This window comes from Argiope bruennichi, chromosome 1 (assembly GCF_947563725.1).
Source record: "Argiope bruennichi chromosome 1, qqArgBrue1.1, whole genome shotgun sequence".
NCBI classification, from domain to species: Eukaryota; Metazoa; Arthropoda; class Arachnida; order Araneae; family Araneidae; genus Argiope; species Argiope bruennichi.
Genome location: NC_079151.1, coordinates 27,646,838 through 27,663,590, shown reverse-complemented (window position 1 = coordinate 27,663,590; position 16,753 = coordinate 27,646,838). Strand labels below are relative to the sequence as shown.

The following is a 16,753-nucleotide window of genomic DNA, read 5'->3' as shown; positions in this document are numbered from 1 at the left end:
ATCTTAGAAATCCTCAAATATATACTTTCCCCATCTAAAAAAATAATGAATTTCTTTCCTTTAGTTTAATAAATTAGGTAGTGCTAATTGAGGAAATATTTGGTTGTTAGGTTTATTATAGAGCTCTTTTAATATCAATACAATGATATTTTCTATTGCCAGTTGTTACTGTTATTTGTTACTTATGCTTATTTGTGACTGAATTTTAATTTTTAAAGGTTTTTGCTTGAGAAATTTTGAATTAGATCTTAATATTTTTATGTATTTGGTTTAAGATCAAATTACAAGTCTGAAAACACTAAAAAAATATGTTGTTGCTTTCTAAAGTGCTTTATTACTTCATGAATATTCTTGATGTTTATATTAAAATTACTTCTATGTGTATATATATATATATATATATATATATATATATATATATATATATATATATATATATATATATATATATATATATATATATATATATATATATAAAAGTATATATATAAAAGTAATTTTAACTTTGCTTTTTTTTTAATCAAAAAAAATTATTTCAGATTGGTTGCTTTATTTGATCCACTGGAAATCCCTTGTATATCGATGTATATTATGTCTGACAACTGTTGCTTTCGGAGTTTTAAACAGACGCTTTTATAGTGGTAGGTCTTTACTTTCTATTTAAAATGTTAATATGTTTAGATTATTTTTTCTAAATAATGTTTTGCGCAATATGAAATATTTTGTTAACAATCTCCGCATGACAGAACTAAGAGGTTTTGATGCTGTTCGTTACTTTCAAATGCTAAAAAAATTAATAATTTGAATTTTTGAATGTAGACATAATACTAAATTATCCAATAATTGCTTTTAAATTATTGGTTATACCGGAATATTTTTTTTTTTTGATAATTAAACATCAATAGAAGCAATAAAATTGGATAATACTGTGTACTAAGAAAGTCTTTTATGATACTTTATTTTTGAATAATGGTGTATTTAAAATTTTAGGATAAAATAAAACAGTTAAATAGTATAATTGAAAAATAAATAGAAATAATTAGCAAACTGGTTTTAAACAATTTTATTTTTGAAATAAATGATGTTAAAGGCAACAGAAGAGGGGGGGGGAAAAGATGGATCCTCACCAAATATTTTCTTATAAAATTACATTCAGTACTACAATGGCAAACAGGAATGAGAAATATGAATTGCAGTGCTGGTAGCTTTTTTTTCTTTGATATGATATATTAAAGCTCCACTTCTACAGTATGGTTTGATTAAAGCTGTCTTTAATATTTTTAGTGTACCATCTAACTCATGAAATCAAGGGGGGGGGGGGAGATTCTTTTAAATTATTTGTTCCAAACTGTTTTGTCTCAGCAATATATACAAATCTTATACTTCTGTTTCTTGTATTATTCTGCAATATTTATTACTATTTTTGGTGTAAAAAAATAATTGTAACACTGCATACCATAGAATAGAATTTACTATAAAATTTTGATGTTTCACCTTTGAGTTAAATAAGATAATTTAAAACTATTTTCATCTTTATAAGCAAGTTGAAATGCAAAGTGAAATTTTGTATACTCTTTTCCATAATGATAGTTCTTATTATAAAGATTTTTAATGGGAATTTGAATTCTCATTATCAAATACTTTCATGAGATAAATTAAAATAATTGTATCAAAAATTTACATAGATTGAAATGCTTATCTGAAATGTAAAAAGTTCATTTTCTTTTTTCGCCTCTTAATAAAATTTAAAAAAATGAATCTGGTAGTTTTATTTGAATGATTTCAGGTTTAACAACATTTTAAAATGTTGATAATTCTAAATAGAGAATCTGATTAAAATTACTCATATGCATGTACTTTAAAATGAGTTAGTCTATTTAAAATATTATTTTCATAAAATTTATTAGATGGTAACCATATTTGAACTAATATTTTTATGTAATGTTTTTATTTTAATTTTCATTAGTCAACAATTAATTTAACTGTTGTGTATCATCATTTTAAATTTTTAACTTGATTTTCTTGTGGTATTTAGATTTGCAATTAATTATACAGTGTACTGTATTCATAAAGTAAATTTAACAATATATAGATTTTTTTGGGGATGATGATTTTACTCATACACATTAATTTTTCAGCGGAGAAACACATTTGCTCCACAAGGCTTGAAAAGATATCCAGAGCTTTAAGTCCTCGCCATGTTCAACATTTTATTATAACAATGCTTTTAGGAGGTTTAGCTAGCCACTGTTGCATTAAACTGTTTCAGGTTTTTGATCCTGAAAAGCAGTCATTTCTTTCATCCTTGTGAGTAATTTTTTTTCCTCCATATATGAGTGTTTATTTTTGTTAAATTTAATATCATTAAAGTATTTTTGTGCTTTTGAAATGTATTTAATGTCTTTCCCTCTCAGAACCAAGTTTTATTATATAATTTAAAAATGTCATATTTTAAAAGCATTTTGCATTTATGAATTTCTAATTTTTAGCTGTCATCCCATTTTCTTGCTTTTCTGAATTTTTTATAAAATGTATTTCATTTTTCTGACCTTTTTTTTTGTTTTTGGATACCATTAGCATTTTCTCCTTCTTGGAAATAAAGTGTTTATGGCATTCCCCCTTATATTTTTAATTTTTTGTATTTCTGCTGCAACATTTAAAACAGCATTTATTTTTTCTCATACACTATTTGTAGATTTTTTAATAAAAAAAGTAACCATTGATTGAAAATTGATAGACTTTGTACTTGGAATGCATCAGTGAGTTTTAATATTCACTCAAAATGTAAAAGAGAGAAAGAGAGTTATTCTGCTGTGTTTTTCTTATTAGTATTTATTTATTTTTAAAACTAATTTAATTCTGTTGTAACTGAATTTTATATCATATATATTTATCTTTCTTTCCTTAGTCTGATTTTGGAGAATGATTTTGAACATATGTTTGTTGTACAACATGGCTGTTACACTGCAATCATGTTTAATTTGAAGTACTTCATTTGTTTTCTATATATAGTGAAGTTTCACGTGAATCAGGTATTTATTTTATGACTTTTCCAGTTGCTTTTTAAACTTTTTATGAATCAAGAAATTTGTTAACATGTAATAAAAACAATGAAAATGACATTGAGGATTTGCAAATATTTTTTGCCAGTTAAATATTTAAATTATAACTTTAAATGAATAATTTAAAATGGCATCACTATCATTTCTATTAGAATATTTCTATTGGTGAAATACACTCAACACTTTTAGGATTATTTGAGAAATATATTTAAAAGTACAATTATTCCAAATAGATTAGGAATTCCTAATGTATTTAGTTTAGAGATTTAAAAAAATCTTGAAGATTGAAATATTAATTTTTTTAGTAGTTTAAGTTTGTTATGAAAAATTGAAATATATTATTGGTGCCAATAAGTCAGCAGAATGCTCCACCTACTAATTTTGTAGCGCCACCAAGTGGTGAAATGATATAACTTTTGAGTGTGTGTTGAGAATAAAAGCAATGGAGATAAGTCCAAGAGTTTGTGTTTCATTTATGTGATTGAGTTTTATAAAAACTGAGCTATTGTGGGCCAAAACATGGTCCAGTTCGCCGGAGACGACTATGCATCTATTGTGTAGTGATTCATTATTTGAAATGTGTGATTTATTAGTGGAGATATCGTCGATGATGACAAACTTGGTGCGAAAATACCAAGAATGAGAACTCTTGTGGATAACTGGTCTCTAGTGACAGCAGTCCCAGCAAAGAGGTATGGGCAATATTATCCTTTGAGTTATTGCCCATACTTGCGCGGAGATGTTAATTTTTTTTTTTTTGTTGAGTTATAATTGATTTCCCGAGATGAAGTTAGTTTTGTTTTTGATGAGTTGTAATTAATTTCCCGAGACGAAGTTAATTTTGTTTTAATGAGTTTAGAATAAAATTGTGATAATATTGTTCTCTTGAATTATATATTTAAAATGGCGGGTTTAGCAAAATTAAAGAAAGGTGAATTAAAACTCGTTGCCGAGGAAATAGGTTTGGTTGTTGTGAAAGGCATGAAAAAGAGTGAAATAAAACGTTTAATTGAGGATAGTGATGTGTTCAAAAATGACAACGAAGTTGTTAAAGATGCTGTAGATCGAGTAATAGGGAATAGAAATCAAAAATCTGATCAGGATAGGGAAATAGAACTAGAGCGTCTTAGATTAGAGAGAACTAAAATAGAATTACAATTAGCGCAAAGTAGTACTCAGACTTCCGTTAAAGTAGAGTGTAAAACCGAACCAGAAGAGTCTCTGGATAGCTTTTTAAAGTCTGTGAGAATATTGTGTATTAAACCACCAAGCAAAGCTCAGGATTGGGGTTTCTTTTTTACTTCGTTAGAGAGAGCACTTAATACTAAAAAGGTTCCTGAGAAGTTTAAAGCAGAGATTTTATTAAATTTATTAGGAGAAAGAGATTCTAATATCTTAACTTATATTGCTGAGAAAGATTTAAATAATTATGAAGAAATTAAATCAATTGTGCTAAGAGAATTCGAGCCAACAGCGCAAGCGGTTTTAGAGAATTTTAGAAATGTTTCTAGAGATAACGAAACTCATGTGCAAATCGTGTCACGTTTAATGACGAGTTTTGAATATTATTTAAAATTAAGGGGTGTTATAAATTTAGAGACCCTAAAACAATTGATAGTTTCGGATAAATTATTCCAAACGCTGGACAAAGAAGCAGCAACTCATATTAATATTAGACAAAATCAAAAGTGGTTTACACCTCTCGAGTTAGGAAAAGAATGCGATCTGTATTTTGCTTCCAAAGGCAAAACCATTAATGAGACAAGAAGAGGGCAAAATTATAGCAATAAATTTAAACCAGCAACAAAGGTATTTTTCAATGAAATGAAAAATAAAAATTGCGATTTATGTCTAAAGAGCGACGAGAATCATCCTTTGTATGCTTGTCCTCAATTTAAGAGATTTTCGATTCTTGAACGCGTAGAGGTAGTGAAAAATAAAAACGCCTGCTTCAAATGTTTATCGCGTAATTGCAGTGTTAAAAAGTGTTTGTATAGAAATTATTTCTGTGGCAAGGCTCACAATAAATTAATACAAAAGAAGCAAAAAATGTTTCGTCTTCGAATGTAAGAACCGCTGAAGTCATAAATAATTCACAATTGGAGGGGAAAAATTCGAATCAAGGTTCGATTTCCCCCTGTGAGTGGAATCCGTCTTTCGTTGCAACAAATCCAATCGTAAATCAAAATGTAGTTTTAGTTTTGTTTACTGTAAGATGTTTAATAAAAGATAGATGTTCGCAATGGCAGGAAGTAAGGTGCCTTTTGGATAACGGTTCACAGTGCTGCCTCATGAGTCAGAATTGAATGCAGAGGCTAGAACTCCAAAGTGAAAAAATAAATCAATCAATTTCCTCTATTAATAATGCCTCGCTTGTAGTTAATCGCAGAGTTACAGCAACTGTGGCTAATAAATATAAAAGTTTCGAAAGAAATATTTCGATGTTAGTGGTATCAAAAATAACAGATTTAATACCAAATAAGATGATAGATATGCCTGTACATATTCCAGAATCAATTGACCTTGCAGATCCTAATTTTAATATTCCGAGCAAAATAGATATTTTAATTGGCGCCGAATACTTTTATGAAATAATAAAGCCGGAAAAATTAAATGCTAAAAATGAGAATTTGACGTTACAGGATTCTGTATTTGGGTATATTGTAGGAGGTAGCATTTCGAGTTCAGTTAAATTAAATTCTAACTATTGCGGTTTAATATGTGGAGCAGAAGAATTAAATTCAAACTTAAGAAAATTTTGGAAGATTGAGGAAATAGGTAATGAATTACCTATAAGTAAAGAGAATGCTATTTGTGAGGAGCATTATGTGCGAACATATAGAAGAGATGAGACAGAAAAATATACTGTGGCGATGCCATTTAAAGAGCATTGGTCATGTCTAGGGAATTCAAAGGATATTACTCTAAAACGACTCGAATCAATGTGGACTCGTCTGTCTAGAGACCAAAAATATCTGAAACTGTATTCTGACTTTCTGAAAGAGTATGAGAAGTTAGGCCATATGAGCAAAATACAAGATGAAAGTGTTGAACCTGAAGTGACATATTATATGCCTCATCATGGCATCTATAGGCCTCAAAAAATGACAACTAAACTACGTACTGTGTTTAATGCATCCACCTTGACTAGTAGTGGAAAATCACTGAACTCAATTCAGTATAACGGCGGAGTGATTCAAGGTGATCTATGTATATTGCTAATTACATTCAGAAAGCATATATTTGCATTTATTGCAGATATTTGTCAAATGTACTGTATGATTAATATAGATGAGAGTCAAAGAAATCTCCAAAGAATTTTATGGAAAGAGGGAGCTAATGAGCCTGTTAAAACATATCAGCTAAATACGGTTACCTACGGAACAATTCGTGCTCCATATCTAGCCATGAAAACACTTAAACATATTTCCATTGATGAGGGAAAAAAACTTTCCAAGTGCTGCATCAGTCTTGTGTCATGACTTTTATATGGACGACGTTTTAAGTGGATCAAGTACATTGGAAGAGGCAAAAACTTTGCAACATCAACTTGTTGGCATTTTAAAAACTGCCCAGATGTCATTACACAAGTGCTGTGGAAATACTTCTAAGCTTATTCCTGATGCGGAGAAAGAGTATGAGTTCTCATCTACGGATGGAATTAAGACTTTAGGGATTACCTGGAAGGCTAAAACTGACTGCTTTACCTTTAAAGTAGATTTACAATATAATGCCCATCCTACCAAAAGGTTGATCTTATCCATTATCGCCAGACTTTTTGATCCACTTGGGCCAGTGATCACGAAGGCAAAAATATTCATGCAACAATTGTGGTTGCTCAAGATTGATTGGGGTGAAATGCTTCCTGCGAATGAAGCTGGTGAATGGCAAAAGTTTGTGACATCTTTAACAAACTTAAATGACATTAACATAGAAAGATGTATTGTTATTCCAAACGCGGAAGTGAATGAGCTTCATGGATTCTGTGACTCGTCTGAAAAGGCCTATGGTGCTGCAATCTACGCCAGAACAGTCAATTCAGCGGGTGAAGTGAAAGTGAAGCTAATCGAAAGTAAATCTTGTGTATCACCAATCAAGCAGGTAACTATACCTCGTTTAGAGTTATGCAGTGCCGTTCTACTCACCAAATTGATGCAAAAGATAAAAAATGCATTACAAATGGATATTACGTTAGTATTATATTATTTGAATCATGCTTTCATGGATGAGAAAAGAATCACAAAATTTAAAAATATTTGTTGCAAACAGAGTGGCTATTATTCAAGAATCAACAGAAATGAATCAGTGGCATCATGTTCCTTCTGAACAAAATCCCGCTGACGTCATTTCAAGGGGACTTGATCCAACAAGGATGCAACTAAGTGACTTATGGTGGTTTGGTCCAACCTTTCTCCAGTAACTGGTTGTGAACTTTCCTGGTGATTGCGACGACATCCACGATCCATCAGACAGTTCTGTACAGAACATGGACGTTTCTTCTGAGAAACTTTATTTAGCAGAACTCAAAAATCCGACTAATTGCTGTTTAGTTTCAGCTGTAGACTCATCATTTTTAGATAACATACTTGGTGTGTCAAATAAGTTTTATAAAATAATTAAAATCTTAGCCTTTATTTTCAGATTTATTAATAATTTGAGAAACTCGTCCAAAATGTCAGGTCCTTTAACCACAAAGGAACTGCAGTTGGCCAAGTTAACTTTAGTCAAACTTGTTCAGGTAAATGCCTTTAATTGTGAAATGAAAGCTCTCGAAGAAGGTGAAAATGTTGATAAGAGTCAGGTAAGTTGCTTGAACCCATTTCTAGACCCAAACGGTGTCTTACGTGTTGGAGGAAGATTAAGTAATTCTGATTTGTCATATGATAAAAAGTTTCCCATATTACTTCCAAAGAATCACGAATTCACTTTGTTAGTTATGCAATATTTTCATCTTAAATATTTTCATGTTGGTGCACAAATATTGTTGTATTTGGTAAGACGGGAATATTGGCCATTATCTGGCAGAAATACAGCCAGAAAAATTATTCACGAGTGTGTCGTTTGTGCTTAAAATAAAACTAGAACTCTAACCAAAATTATGGGAAATCTCCCAACCAATAGAGTTAAACCTAGTTATCCTTTTACTCATGTTGGGATAGACTTTTGTGGACTTTTCTATATTACTTTCAAATATTTGTTTATTACCATGTGAATAAAATCAATGTATATCTAGTGTAATTATTGTATTTAGTATTTAAAATGATATAATGTATATTTAAGTTGTTCATTGTACATATTGAAATATTGCATGTATTTTCTTTTCAGAAATGATTTGGATACAATGTTCAATTTTATTTCAAAAGTGTAACATTTTTTGTATTTTGTACAAAATAATTGTTGAAATTTGCATTGTCCAATTAAGTAATATGTTACATTTTTATTTCTGTAATGTTGAGATTTTGAAATGATATTTCAAGGGGGTGGAATGTTGGCGCCAATAAGTCAGCAGAACGCTCCACTTGCTAATTTTGTAGTGCCACCAAGTGGTGAAATGATATAACTTTTGAGTGCGTGTGTGAATACCACAGAGAGAGTGTGTGTTGAGAATAAAAGCAATGGAGATGCAGTCCATGAGTTTGTGTTTCATTTATGTGATTGAGTTTTATAAAAACTGAGCTATCGTGGGCTATTTTATTGACTGTTTCTTCAAAATACAAAATATCCAGTTTTTATTAGTTAATTTGATTTAATTGAGATACTAGTAAAATATAAACATTTCTTGCATATTTGCAACTTTATTTTGCTCATTTTTCATAATTTAAGAAATATAAATAAATGTATCTGTTTTTATTCATATAGAAATCTTTGAAATTGTCAGTACATTTCTTTATTCCATTTGTAGTTTTTTTTTTTTTTTTTTTTTTTTTTTTAGTATTCATGTATTCATTCATTGTTAAGCAAATTAAATACATTATTTGTTATTAAATAGTCATTACTGAAAAGCTTTTATTCCCAAAAGATGAACTGATAGACAGTATTACTTAATTGACATGATATTGAAGTATTCTGGGAATACAGTATGGCATTTCATCACTTTAAATGAACTAATTAGTGACAAAAAATATTTCTTATTTGATATTTTTTAAATGTAATGGCAAATAGAAAGAAATTGGAGAATATTGAATTGATAAAGAATTAGGTTTATTGTAATGAAATGGAGAAACCAGTTCTATCATGTATTGCTTTGCTTTGCATACACTGAAGAGGGAAACTGAATAAATAGACTTATAGGAGGGAGTTGCAAACAGAGATTTTATGGGAATGCTTTTATTATTTTTGCAGTATATTGAAGAAATAGTGTAAAAAAATGATAATATATTTTAAATGTTATTCTTTATTAAAACAGCCCTGATTGTAATTTAATATTTATTTCCAAAATAAGTTTTTGTTTTGTTTTAGGAAAGCAAAATGCTTCAAATTAAACAACAGGCATTTGATCTTTTCAAAGACTCTGTTATTTGTGTATTGAAAGGCCTCCACTGGTTTTATATTTTATCTGTATTTTTAGGTAAGTTTTCATATCGCCATAAATTTTTTAGCTAGTAAGTATTTTTCTAGCAATAAAAATTACTGGAAAATATTTTTCAATGCTAAACTATTAAAAGTTATGGGAGGCTTCATAAAATGGATTTTGAATAAAGAAGTCTTGTTTATGAATAATTTTAAATATCTATTTTATAATTAATTTTTAATGCAATTCATATCTTCTACTTCAATTTGTAGAGTAAAAAAACTAAAAAGTATTTGAAGCCAGAGTTCATTTTGAATATTAAATAATAATAAATGACAATATATACCAGCATTAAAAAAAAAATTTTTATTGGAAAATTATTTCTACACCGTAATATTTTAGTATCTGTTCAACATAAGATTTATATAAAATAAAATATGAAAAATATGATTTTTTATTGTATCTATTGTGTGATATGATTTATATGTGGGTTATAAATTACTTTGTTCCCAATGTTTTTAGAAAGCAAAATAGGATTATAAATAAAATAACAAACTCTTTATTTTGTTATTTTAATATGCAAATTACTGTCATATTTTTCAGTGCGACATTTATAACTTTCAGGATATTTTTATTTAATTTCTTAATATAGCAATTAAAAAAGGGTTACAACTGCAAACAATATGCTTTTCAAAATACAAATTTATATTAATTTAATGAAATAATAATAATAAAAAAAAACAGTGGAATTGGTTACAACAAAACTTTTTTACATAATTTGTAATAAGGAAGTTATCCTCGACTGCCCTTTGTATAAAATTATGAACCCCATATAAGATTATCTTATTATTTAGATGAAATCTTAGATTTTATTTTCAAAGTCCGATGCATGAAAGTTGCTATATGTGTGTCATTAATCGAATGCTATTTGTTAAATAGTTATAAAATAGCCTATTACATTGTAATCTTTTTTTCTATTTATTGTTGAGATGTGGATAATAACGCATACCAGAAAACTAAATATGCACTTTGGACGTCCAAAAACCTAAACCGAAATTCAACAAAAAACTATAGTTGTAGTTTATGTAGTCATATTACATCCAAATTTCATTTATTTGCATTTTTTCAGATCATACATTTATGTGTATGGGCAAGTACAAAGCAATGAAAGCGAGGAAAATGAAAAAGAGCGCAAGAAAGAAAATAACCACTTAAAAAAATACTTTTATTTATAAAATTATTTAAATTTCTGACAGTTGCATTTAATAGATAAATCTTTGTAAAGACTTTTAATCATATTTGTATTATGAATGTTTTATTTAAAAAATAATTTTAAAAAATTTTAAATACATAATATTTGCAGTAGCGCAGTGTATATTCATTATTAGCTGACTTTGAATTACCTTTTTATTAATTCGCCAAGAGTAATGCTCCCTAAAACTTCAATTAAATATTTTATGTAATTTGATCTTTTAATAGATTTTTTTAGTATATTTTTATGCTTGAAATTTTAATAATTGCATAACTTATATTATTAAAGAAGCCTTATGCCCTTCTATTCATTATACTATTATCCTTCTAATTTTCTATCAGTTCCCATAAAGTTTGAACTTTATATAGAAACAGATTTAAAGTTTATAGTGATTAACTTCCATTAATACATTTTTTTTTTTTTTTTTGCTGGTATCAAAAATATGAGTATAGAAAACAGATTTGAAGAAAAAGCAGTTAGCATTAAAGTTTTATGTGCAGTAAAGAATATTTTTTTATAATTTATTTAATATCTCAAAGAATTATGCAATAAAAATATCACTAACTCACCATAAAATTCAGTTATCAGTTTTCCCTTCAAAAGCATTTCAATGACAAATAATATTTTGTTACAGTCAATAAATGTACTTCTGAAAAAATTATGTCTAAATTTTATACAATCCTTTAGTCAGACGGAGCCATTCAGTGAAATATTCCGGACACTCCAGTTTTTAAGTAAACTTTCTTCCAACATTTCTGTGACCAAATCTGATTAAGTATGAAATGTTGAATACCTGTATTCTAGAACAGTCAATAGTTTCATAATTTTAGATTTAATTTAAGGATTAGCTTTTGAGTACTGATTGGCAAATCATAAAAAAGGAGTGATTAGAAATTGTGTATGTTTTATAAGACAATAATATTCAAATTTTCATAATTCATTCAGTTTTAATTGAATAGAGTGGACTATGTGTCTGAAGAATATTTTGCTGCAACGACTCTTATGAATCTAAAATTTGCAATTCATCACAACATTTGTTGACTAAAATTACATAAAATAATATTATTTGCTTCATTTAATTCATTTTCCTCATCATTTATATTCATATATACTCTTAATAATAACTTTAGAAATTATATGTTGGAGCTTGATTTCTAATCAAATCAGAAATGCCAAATATATAATCATGTTTGTCTTAAATACTATTGAATTAATAATATAGACATTTTGAAAGGTCACTAGATATCTTTTTCTTGCACTTATTTTTCTAGAAAATATCATATATCATATTTATTTCATTTCTTGAGACAAATTGGAAGTTTTCTAGTTTCAGCTTGCAGTAAGACCTTTGGGGTTCTTGATATTTTAATTTGAACTTTTATCAGTATGATGGCAACTCATTCATAAGAGATTATTTTCCTCATGCTCATCTAACAAATTTATGTAGGTTAATTTTTATATGTGTGTGTGTGTTAAAGTAATTGTTAGAAAATATGCTTAAAATATTTTTTAAAAACATTGATGTTAAAAAATTATCATTGAAAAGATGATTTGAATTTTAAGATCGGGTAATCATTTAAATATTTTTTGTGCCATAATATTTTCAGTTGTGGAAAAACACCAAAATTCTATTTAATTTCTAATTGAATAAAATTCTAATTAAAACTTCATAAGTATTACTCTGAAATTTGCATTCCCTCCGAAGTATATATCTTCCAAGTTTGATAACTCTTGGTCAAATGGTTTAATCTACAGAGTGCTAACTTACACTAACACATATTCATCTTTATTATAAAGTAAAGTTATACATTAAGTAAAAATATATTAAAAATTTTTTCTTTTATTTTTTCTGAAATTCATATAGTTTATTGAAACTCAAAATGTCTACACACACACATACAAAAGCCCCCCCCCTTTTTTTTTTAAAAAAGAAAAATACATTGACACCTATTTTTTCCATTAGCAAATTATGTATCATTAGCTCTTGTATATAGTAGATTATCTTTGATGCAAGTTAATAGGCAATGATATGCAAGCTATCCCCCCCCCCAGAATCGTGCATCTATGTATAAATTTACCAAAAAAAGTTTTGCAGGCTTATAAAGTATTAGTACAACAAAATAATATCACTTCTTAGCCAGTTGCAACTGTAATGAACAAAAATATAAAATTTGTATGTTTGTGTTTAATGTATAAAGTCTATATTTTAATAAATTGTATTTAAGTCAATATTTTGGTGCAATGATATGTAATTTCTTTTTGTTTAAATGGACTTTAAATTCACCATAAAATAAGCTAACTTATTTGAAAACTAAATCTTGTTTAGGATTTTTGTGGAAACTCATGAAATTTTTATAATACTCTATTCTCTGAATTTTATGATATATTTCATTTTACAGGATTATTATTTGAAAATCAGCTAATTTCATTCAGAGTAAAATCAAGGTAAATGTTGACATTTTGAAACTTTGCTTTTTATATTAAAACATTAGTTTAAAAAAATTACTCTAAATTTTTAATACTTCATAAAATTTTGCAGCATCTTATATAATGTTTTTATGTACAGTAATAATGTATTTTCTTTTTTAGTGAAAGTGAAAGTTATTTCACCCTTTTACATAGCTTGATAAATTTGAAGCTTTTCCTTGTAACATTTATAACTGGAGTGGTTATTTTCTTTAATTGGAGTCTTTATCTTATTATATTCAATATATTCATTGCTGAGGTAAGTTTACACAAAAGAAAAAGAATTTCTGTTTATCTTTTTAAAATGTTTACAAATTGTATTAAAATCTTAATAAAAATATCATTTAATGCTGTTAAAAATGTTCCATATAACTACTTGCTTGCCTTGATAAATTTCTTCTAAGAGTTAGAAGAAAGAAAAGGGGGAAAGGAAGCATAAATTTAAACTTCTGCTGTATTGAATTTATGAGATTTCTTAGTAATCTCGTAAATCCTTTTTTCACTCTTGAGTTTATTTTTTCATTTGCATGCCTTAACTGATATAAAAATTTATGCAATATATTAAATATAAATTTATAGAAACAATATTAATATTTTTATTAACTGAGCATGATTACAATAATTTTTTTAAAAAACAAACCATCAGTAGTAATGAGTAAAATGCAATTACTCATATTGCATATTAATTGTTGCTACAGTAGTTATTTAAATTCTGAGCATCTTTATAAAAATAAACAAAATTGTGTATTTTATGCATTATTTGCTGATATATCCAACACTGCATGGGATAAAAATATTTTCTTTTATTAGTCACAAATTAAATAGTTAATTATCATAAATTTTTTCTAAAATCTGTCTTATAATTCAGTATTATGAGCAAAACTTATAGCAATGAACAAATTTTTAATATAAAAAAAGCATTGCTATAGTATTTAGTCACGTGTGATTTTAATAAATGGTTTCTTTCTTATTTGCGAAATTGGAGCTTAATAAGAATAGATAAGACTTTTTTTTTTTAACAATAAGCTGCTCAAAACTTGTTTTTATACAGATTGAATGCATAAAAATATCAATCCTGACTTTGCTAACTAGGTTAGATAAATTCCGCAAAATTGTTATTTGCTGTATCCTGCTTTACGGGAAGATAATAAGCTTAATTAATATGATAAAGCAAGCACTTTCTAGTCATGGCAAAAGAGGAAAACATTTAAGATTGTACGCCAGTTCAAAAAAGTCCTAATTGATATTGGATTTTGTATCTAAAAGGGATATAGAAAAAGAGGTAACATGGAATTTGATGTCCAAAAATTAATCCACTTTTGAACTTTTTAATTCAAAAACAATTATTTAAAACTGAATTATGGGCATTAAAACTTGCATCAGTGGATTTTATCCTTTAATGCATTCAATCATAATTGGATATATTTAGTGATATATATGATATTTTAGTATTCATGATAATTAAATAGCCAAAAAGTATACTATAGGTTATATGAAATAGCATACATTATTTGATATGGATCACCTCATATGTTTTAACAATCTCTTTAAAAATCTTTAAATAATAAAAATTTGTAATATGCTTTGATGAAGCATTGAACTGCATTTAATAAAAATACCAAATGGATCTTATTGTAAGATATTGGTGTGACTCAACCAATAGGGTCTCTACAAGATATTGGAATTCAATATTTTTAGGTCATACCACTGCTCAAGAATTGTTTGAGAATTTTAAATAAGTTGTATCAAGTTTGGCCATACAGTTAGTTTTACAAATTAGTATGGACGGACAAAATGTAAATTTTAAATTTATAAAACATATCAAAAAAAAAAAAAAAAGAACTTCCATACAAAAATTACTGTAAAATTTTAGATCTAGGTATTTGTGAACTATACATAATCCATCAAGCATTTCAGAAAGAACATAAATTTACTGAATGGAAAGTAGATGTTATTCTAAGAACAATGTATAGAATATTTAAAGATAGTTCAACAAGTCATTCCAAATTCCTGGAATTTATTGGTTTTTATGAATTTTCACTGACATTTTGTTTTCCCCTCTAGTAGAAAATATCAGTGTTTGTGAAAGTGCTCGATAAATTTTTGATAACATAAATGCATAAAATTTTACTATCTGTATTTATGTTATACAATATACTTTAAAGAAATACATAGATTTCAAGAAAAAAAAAAAGACTTAATCAGCCACAAGTGATAATATTATAAATGCTTGTTAGGTTAAATTGATTTGACAAAAATTAGCTTCTCTTATATTGCTAATATTCTTCAGCAATTTCAGACATAAAAAATTCAAATATCTGAACAACTGGTGCCTTTCTTATATAAAAATCTTTTCACTTTTACTAAACAATTTATGAAAACTATTGCAAAAAAAGCTTAATTGAAGAAGCAAAATCATTCTACACTTATTTTTGAGATAGCTTGATGATCCTAGAAACCTAAAGTTGAGAAAAAAGTACCAATGTTGGAATAGTGACTACAAGCTTTCTGATTATTAGTGGAATTACTGAAATTAGAAAAAAAAGTGCTTTTTAACAGAGTATTTTATATTTGTGAAAAATACTTAAAATAATAATAATAAATAAAACATTTGAAGACATATCCAAAAAGTTTTATGTTTAATAACCGCATCTTGTTTAAATCCATATTTATTGAAGAACTTTACTTTTTCTACTAATCTATTATTTACATGCAATGTTTATTTTTCGTGTTAGAAAATTATAGCATTTCATTATTATGTAGTTTTATATTCATTTGAACAATACTAGTTTGATTAATTTAGAATTAAATTAAATCCATTCTGAAATTATGCACAGTGAATTTTTAAAATCTAAATTTTGATATTATGTAGCATTATTTATTTTCTTTATTAAACTTATTTTATTATTGAGATCTTAATCTTGAGAATAAGTTTCTTGTAAATTGATGAATCTCATATAAAAATTAATTACACTTCTTATCTCTGTTTCACAGCGACATGTGTTTCCAATAGAAATTCCTGTAAAATCAGATGAAAATAAAAGTTTATCGGCTGCTTTAAGGAATTCTGAATCTGATATTTTGAAAGTAAGTTTTGGATTATACTTTGAAAATAATATGCTTGATTTTTCTGACTTATTTTGCATTGCTATTTACTAACAATACAATTTTAGTATTTGGCAGTACTAGATTTAAGATTGCTGAGTCAACAGGATGCAGAACGAAGAAAGCAAATATTTGCTATTAGCCATCCTGGTAAGTAACAGAAATTCTGTTTAAAGATATGTTTATCATGATTTGCATAGTATGAATTCTCTCCAGTTAGATGTTTGGTATTTCAAGGGAAAAAACTTTATTACATTGCAGAAGAACAAAGCAATTGGAATTATAAAATAGGAATTATAAAAAAGTTTTAAGCATGAAGATGAATTAAGTTTTTAGAATTCTTTTTCTTCCCCCGTA

The 16,753-nt window shown here is 27.2% G+C and overlaps 1 protein-coding gene across 1 annotated transcript in view; it reads left to right on the top strand.

Moving 5' to 3' along the window:
• The window catches only part of LOC129969643 (nucleoporin NDC1-like), a 36,174-nt gene that overhangs the window by 5,781 nt on the left and 13,640 nt on the right, over nt 1–16,753 (top strand). The window contains exons 3-10 of the mRNA XM_056084298.1: nt 540–641; nt 2,139–2,307; nt 2,909–3,032; nt 9,522–9,630; nt 13,225–13,270; nt 13,415–13,550; nt 16,286–16,378; nt 16,465–16,546. Of these exons, the coding sequence (XP_055940273.1) occupies nt 540–641; nt 2,139–2,307; nt 2,909–3,032; nt 9,522–9,630; nt 13,225–13,270; nt 13,415–13,550; nt 16,286–16,378; nt 16,465–16,546 (861 nt within the window). The remainder of the gene's footprint in view (nt 1–539; nt 642–2,138; nt 2,308–2,908; nt 3,033–9,521; nt 9,631–13,224; nt 13,271–13,414; nt 13,551–16,285; nt 16,379–16,464; nt 16,547–16,753) is intronic.